Source organism: Sander vitreus, chromosome 4 (genome assembly GCF_031162955.1).
Source record: "Sander vitreus isolate 19-12246 chromosome 4, sanVit1, whole genome shotgun sequence".
NCBI lineage: Eukaryota > Metazoa > Chordata > Actinopteri > Perciformes > Percidae > Sander > Sander vitreus.
The window spans coordinates 29231827-29239397 of NC_135858.1; the positions used below are offsets into that span (position 1 = coordinate 29231827).

A 7571-nucleotide genomic window follows, 5' to 3' on the forward strand; every position below is an offset into this window, starting at 1 on the left:
TTTGTAAAAAATAAAATTGGTTATTACAATGTAATGTTTGACTAATTTACTGAAAGGAACATTCATTTATTCAGCCACCAGAAGTGAAAGTGTTGATCACTTGCAGAATGACATGTCCTTTCCAGCTGTTCCTTCAAACACATGTCCAATCCCTAAACTAAACTACCCAATAATCGATTTAGCCGGGTGGAGACATTGCTGTGATGAAAACACAATCTGTTTTTTTTTCCCACTGGGATAAGATTTGCAACAAAGACGCATTGATAAAATCTCTCATGTTGTTGTTGAGGAGGTCAAAACACACAAAGGTTTTAAAAAAAAAAAATAACTTAAAGTCAAGGAAGAAGATTATCACTGACTAACAAATCAGGTAAGAAGACCTTTTAGGCTGCTGATGCAATGCTTTCTTGGTAATGTGTGTCAGCCTCTCAACAGTGACTCATGTCAGTTCTCATTCTAACACCTCCTCCTATTCTGTATTTTATTGTATTTCCTTATGAAACATGTCTATTTTTTATTGTGCAGCTCTGTCCTTTTTGGTGAATTAAAGCCAATCAAAAATGTTGCACTCAGAATATTTTGAAAATGGAAATATTAAATCTGCATTAAGCTGCATTATTAACTGGGTAGAGAGTCTCAGAAAGCAGCAGTTTGTTCAGTCAACAGTAAACACTAAGAAGCAAGCTGTGTGCATGTGTTCAACTTATCACCTTTTTTGTGCAGTCTAGTTATGCTTAAGGGCAGACTGAATCTGCGTTTTTCTGAGGCCAATACTTGGCTTAGAAATGTAATAATGATATATCGACGGGTGTTGTTTTTTTTTTAACATAAAGCCATAACTTAAACTTAAACCAGGGATATCGATCAGTGGCTAATTTATCTGTCAGGCTCTAGTTGTCATAACGTTTATGTCCATTTATTGCAGATGTTGGTGGTGAGTGTAAATGAGTGAAATATTACTTAAAAAAATGTTGCCTCTGTTTATTTGTGCGAGAACTAGCATCACACTTCCATTCACACTTTATTTAGATTTATATATTTAGTCCAGTAACACTTTTCTATCAAATGACTAATGTATAATAGATTTCCAGTGATGTTCACAGCAGCATGATGAGTCAGATAGTATGTGTTGTGATTGGGGTTTTAAAATATGGCTAGGTTTAAACGTTGAACATCTTTTGGCCGCCTGATAGATGAGCATCAACACTGGACTTCATAAATAAAGTATTAATCTTGCTTTCTGCGGCGACGAGAAACCTCCAGGGTTGTCGGACACAATGTGCTTTCTCTTGTAAAACTCTGTAACTTGTAAAACTGTGATCTTTGATATACAACCATTCACCTCCAAATGTGCTCTTTCCACACTAACATAGGCTTACCTCTCTTCTTCTACCAGTCGAGCCCTCTTTTGTTTTTAATACATCCTTTATGATTGGTTGGAATAAATATCCCAGAAACGTATCTGTCCCAAAATGCTGGGCCAAAGCTGGGTCATTCCAGCAGAGAGCCTTGTGCTCAATATGTGCTTCTTCTGTTAGCACAAATGGGGGGACCTGCACCATTTTGCAAACCCACATTTTGCAACTCACTCAGAGGAAGGCGGATTGCAGAGTGAAAATCAAGGACAGCTAGTTCACTCCATGTACAGCAGGTGAAGAAGACGAAGAGGACGAAGCAGCAGCAGAAGCAGCTGCAGGAGGAGGATTTCTGCTTTGTCCTGGTTCTGATTTGGAGTCCCGGCTCGGACCCAGCTGTATGTTATTCCGTGTCTTTGCGTGTTCGGCCAAACACTCCTCCACTCCATCCCCGCCCTCGCCGCCTCCTTCTGCCTCTCCAGTCGCCAGCTGCTTCATCCTCAGGTTGATGGAGCCGTAAGTCCTCTTGGGTCGAACAAACGCTGCCCTGCGTCGGTACATCTCTCCCCGGCAGATGGACACCATGAGCAGCACGGACAGGAACATGCCCCCCAGTGTCAGCAGGCCAAGGCCCGCGATGATGCACTTGTCCAGGTGGGAGCCCAGCTGGGCGTAGTACATCTCCAGCTTCTCCATCTGGCGGGCCGACACCGAGTCCGGGTCGACTTTGGCCTCTCGCGGGATGGTGTAGGCGATGACCACCAGGACGATCCCGCTCACCAGGAACACCAGGGCGAAGATGAAGCCGTAGTCGGCAGTGTGGTCATCAGCGGGGTTGAACTCGGTAAAGTCCAGGCCGTCCTCCTGCCCGCCACCTCCTTCCTCCTCATCGTACGGCCGCGGAGAGAGCTCCTGATGCTGCTGCTCCCCCTGAAAGAAGAACACAAAGTAAAGAAGACAAAAAAGGATAAACGAAAGCAGCTTATGACCAAGAAGAAACCCAATATGATGAAGACATTAAAGTGGCCATATTATGCTCATTTTCAGGTTCATCATTGTAATTTGAGATTGTATCAGAATAGGTTTACATGGTTTAATTTTTAAAAAAACACCATATTTTTGTTTTACTGCACATTGCTGTAGCTCCTCTTTTCACCCTGTGTTCAAGTCTCTGTTTTAGCTACAGAGTGAGACCTCTCAACTTCTGTAACATCTTTGTTGTCAGTCGCACATGCGCAGTAGCTAGGTAAGGATCACATCAGCTAGCTAGCTGTTTCTCCAACTTCAGCCTGTACAAGGCAGGATTATCCCGGATACTTCTTCTAAACGAGGGCGCACTTCCAACTTTGCGTGGAATACCTGCAGAACAGGGACATGTAAGTAGTTCTATACAATTTATTTGTAGATTAGGGTGAATTTGTGTGTTGTAGCAGTGTTTTGCCATTGAAAACAAGCTAGCATGCTAGTGCTATGCTAACGGTGTTATATAGTTTTTTTGTGTGTATGTAACAGATGTATAAAGTACCAAAAAAACACATTTCAAGTGTAGCTTCTGTCTCCCCCATGAGGAATTCTAACTAATGACAACAAAACTGTTGGCGCATCCACATGATACAAGCTTTCTGTGATCGCGAGTCCTCCATTTGCCTCCCTTCCTCACATGGGAGAGACGCGAGGAAATCATGGGAGGAGAGAGGCAATGAGAAATCGTCTTGTAGAGGGATGAGATGTCCTGTCCTCTGAAGCGTCACATGAATTTGTCAGCTGTGTGGGCGGAGTTAGCAACTCCTTCAGTTGCACGGCTTACGGGAAGGCTGCTCTCGTGTATCCTCGCCTATAGCTCCTCAATGGTCCTTCCTCGATGCTCGCTCCTCGGGGCAGAAATAAGATCTTTGAGACGGCCTTCACCAAGGAGGAACAGAACAACTTCCGGTTCAGCTGAGGACCGAGGAGTCGAGGAGCTATTAAACTAGGGTTATGAGATGCAGCCAGAGTGTTTCAGGCAGAGTAGCTACAGCAATGGGCAGTATGAGAAACATAATATGTTTTTTAACATCAAGCATGTAAACCTATTCTAGTAGACCCCAAGAGTACAAATATGATGCTGAAAAGGAGTATAATAGGGGCTCTTTAAGTCACATTGTGGAGTAAGTAAATATCTCATTAGACCGCTGACATGAATACAAAACATGCAAATCCCTTACTTTAGAAAAAAAGGTTTCTTTGTAAATAATAATTGTTAGAATCATTAATGACAAAAGACAATTCAAATGTAAAAGTGCTACAGTACTATTTCAGAAAAGGTAAATATTGAGCCAAGGACCAGATATCAGATGGCTTTCCAAGCATATCATGTTTTCTGTTAATGTTTCTGCTTGAATCTTGTGTAACCAAACTCTTCAGTGTTTTTTTCCCCACTAAGTGAATTTCTGATATGTAATGACTTCCCTGTGTAACCTTCAATGTTGTCCTGTTTGGTTGTAAATCACTACTTTGGTAGGAGTATACACTTTGATCGATATGAGGCTTGAGAGCTTGAGGCTTTTCAGCGACACGTTGGCTCCACAATCAGCTGCTGTCCTGGTTCATCCTGTCCATGATGCTTTGTTTAACTTGGGATTCAGCGTTAGCTTGTATTTAGGATTCAGGTCTGCTTGCAGCAGTGTAGAGTCATGGAGAGAGAGCACTGTTTTGTATTTGCGGTCATGTTTTCTAAGTATGAAAGACTGCCGTTGCGTTGTGGCTTTTCCAGTGGTGGAAGAAGTACTCCGATATTTTAAGTAAAAGAAGCAATAGCACTGAGTATAAAAAAAGTACAGTGTTACAAGTAAAAGTCATGCATTCAAAAAGTTTACTAGCATTAAAGCAACACTAAAGCACTTTTCCCGCTTCAGTCCCCCTACAGGTTGGAAGTGGAATGTCCAAGTTAAACCACTCATTATGCAGAATAATATCACTGTTAAATAGTGAAGTAGGAAGCTACTGTACTAAAGCAGTAATACTGTTGTTGCTATGGTTACCAGCAGTTTAAAATGTGAAAATGGAGGTTAAATTGTTGACCAAGCTACGTTTGAGGCCAGTTTTTAAATTGTAAATGTGTAGCGAAAATAACTAGCTATTCACTTGTCAAAATTGTATTTCGACCGGCTCATTTTGAGGTTGCTACAGTTAGCTGCTAACGTTAGCTACTTTGCTAGCCCCTCCGCAGTCCACCCTGCTCTTCTTCTTCAATTTTTAACGTTTGTAGATGGGTTTGCCCGGGAAAACATTTTATAATGACAGAAGACATCTAAATCACAAAAATACATCTAAATATACAACCAACGGCTGGTAACAACACTAAACCTACCTTGCTGTTGTCTGAAGTTGAGGGCGGACAACCCTGCGGTTCAGTCACCCCCTGCTGGCAGTGCTCATGCTCCTCGTCCTGCTGGTAGGAGGCGTTCTCGAAGCCCCGGGCGGTGCAGCCCACTGTGGCCGCTGTCCAGGGCGCTGAGGCCGGCGTCGGAGACACACCTCGGCGGACTCCTCCGCCCCGCAGCTCCCGGAGCTCTACGGCGTTGAAAGAGGACTCCATCGAAATCTGTTGGATTTGCTCATGTCTTCACCATCCCTCCGTTCTGCATTATCCTCACTGAATAGAGACAAAATAATGACCGAAGGGACGAGAGAAATAAATGTAGGCTACTTTTAATTTTTAAAACTAAGTAAAAGCCTGATATAATAGGCTATAGGCTACCCGCAGGACATGATAGTGAGTTATTTGATGTCATTTTATGGTCTCACATCACTCTTCAAATATGAATATACTGGGGTATAAATCTATACAATAGTGATCAGCAGCCTGATATTTTATATGCACCCGTGAGTAATCTTATTATATTTATCGTTTGTAACTGAGGCCATATCTGTATTTTGTGTATGAAATGTGATGCCATACACAAAGTTATTAGTATTATTTGTAGCCTATTAATGGTAGTATTAGACTATCTTTGTATTTATCTATTTTACAATGGTTTACTTTAAAATATTGTACTTTATACTCCACTACATTTATTCTAAAGCTAGCCTATAGTTTTCATATCAAGATTTAATAGGCTAACATATCATTAGTCTATAAAATATTCATTGTACCATCTTGACAGCATTAATAGAACAGTAATATTCTTTTTTTTTTAAACCACTCTGAATGGGACACTTTTACATAGTGAGTACTTTTACTTTTGATAGCCTACTTTAAGTAGCCTGCACAAGTAGGCCTACACTCGGTTTCCAATTCCAACACACACACACACACACACACACACACACACACACACACACACACACACACACACACACACACACAGGTAACAGTGAGACAGATGGTACATCTCATCAACACTTTAAAAATTCCAATTCCAACACACACACACACACACACACACACACACACACACACACACACACACACACACACACACACACACACACACACACAGGTAACAGTGAGACAGATGTTACATCTCATCAACACTTTAAAAACATGCATGTAGTGATTTCCTTTAAAATGTTTACAACAAAATGAACTCAGTGTGTGAATGTTAACACCTGGGCTGGGTGTGAACCTCGTGCAAGCGATTTTCAGCCGCCTATGTGTTCACACAGCGGTTTCACACCCGGTTTTAACCTACAGTCAGAAGCCTGAGTGCATTTTAAAGCAGAATTAAAGCTGCATTACAAGACTATATCCTCCTGACACTGTTAGCCTTTACCATAGCAGCTATCATTTAATATACCCTGAGGTTTTATTTCATAAAAAAAAAAAAAATCTCTTTTGTATATATATATATATATATATATATATATATATATATATATATATATATATATATATATATATATATATATATATCTCCCGGAAAACATTTTTTGTTTCTACAGCCGGTTAATCTCCGAGGAACTCCAGGCGAAAGTAGCCCACTGACACAGTTACCATTTATCAGCACATCAAGCCCCGTGGCCCGCAGAGGAAGACAGCCTGAGTGCCCATGGGCAAGCTGTACGGCCGATACCACCGTGACCTTGTCATGCGCCACACAGCCCAAAACATGGACCTGTGTGTGTGTGTGTGTGTGTGTGTGTGTGTGAGAGAGATAGATATTATCAACCGGGACTGATAAGCACCACACCGACTGACACGTATCATTATCCCGATCTGATGGCAGACAACACGGCCCGAGAGGGGAGGGAGAGTCCGGGTCAAAGGGGGATCTAATTCTGACTGAAATTATGCAACCGAGCAACATAGCCTAAATGCCGATTAGCGTACTCTCCGGAGGGAAACACCGGGGATGGATTCGGTATCAAGGCTATAGGCAGCATCCAGCCCGCTCCCCTGAGCCGAATCCGAATAATCATTGCGGATAGCATCGATCATCTGCAGGGTGATCCATCAGAGGTGTTCGCGTAAAGTGATCGGGATGACAGCGCGGGGTCTTACCTGGTGCTGATGCCGCGAAGAGGCGGGAATCAAGACGCATCCGAAGAGATGGATGCTGCTGGATCATGTGTGAGGAGGAGGATGCAGTGAGAGGGAGAGAGCGGGAGGAAGGGAGGGAGGGAGGACCGAGGTGAGACTGACCATGCGCAAAAGCAGCCTGTGGTTCCCTGTGCTGGTGTCCGGGGAGCTGGTGGAGAGAGGTGTGGTGGGGAATATTAACAAATAAATACACTGTGCAATGCAAGTGTGACAATCAATTAATCAGAAGATAAAACTTAAAGTAATATCTATCTGGAACAGAGCCAGGGTTGTGGAAAGTGCATATAGGCTATAATAAACATGTCTTTACTACATTTCCTAATTTTGTTATGGCCCCAAATAATTATGAAGGTTTATGAATGTGGGATCTGAGAATGCTGGTGTGCGCTGCAACAAAACACAGGGTGCAAACCAAAGGCTCTCTATAGCCTAAATCATTTTACAAGTATATGTGTTTTTTTTTCTCATTTATTCTGTTTTTATCACTAATAGATTGATGTAAAAGTATATTAATGTTGTAGTTGGTCAATGTGGAGCCATGTTTTAGGTTCTTTGTAGATGAGCAGTATAATACTGCATTATATTATATTATAGTATATAAGCATAACAACATTTTTTTATGGAAAAAATAAAAAGTAACTTTGAGTCTCAGATAAATGTAGTGGAGTAAAAGGTACAGTATTCCGCTCTGAGAT

General features: G+C 41.9%; 1 protein-coding gene across 1 annotated transcript; it reads right to left on the reverse strand.

Moving 5' to 3' along the window:
• Window positions 1-1628: 1628 nt before the first annotated feature.
• On the reverse strand, window positions 1629-6774 carry tmem74b (transmembrane protein 74B). The gene is made up of 3 exons (XM_078247322.1): window positions 6667-6774; window positions 4705-4938; window positions 1629-2285 (listed from the first exon to the last, which is right to left on the reverse strand). The coding sequence occupies exons 1-3, from the start codon at window positions 6772-6774 to the stop codon at window positions 1629-1631; spliced, it is 999 nt and encodes a 332-aa protein (XP_078103448.1).
• Window positions 6775-7571: the final 797 nt, after the last annotated feature.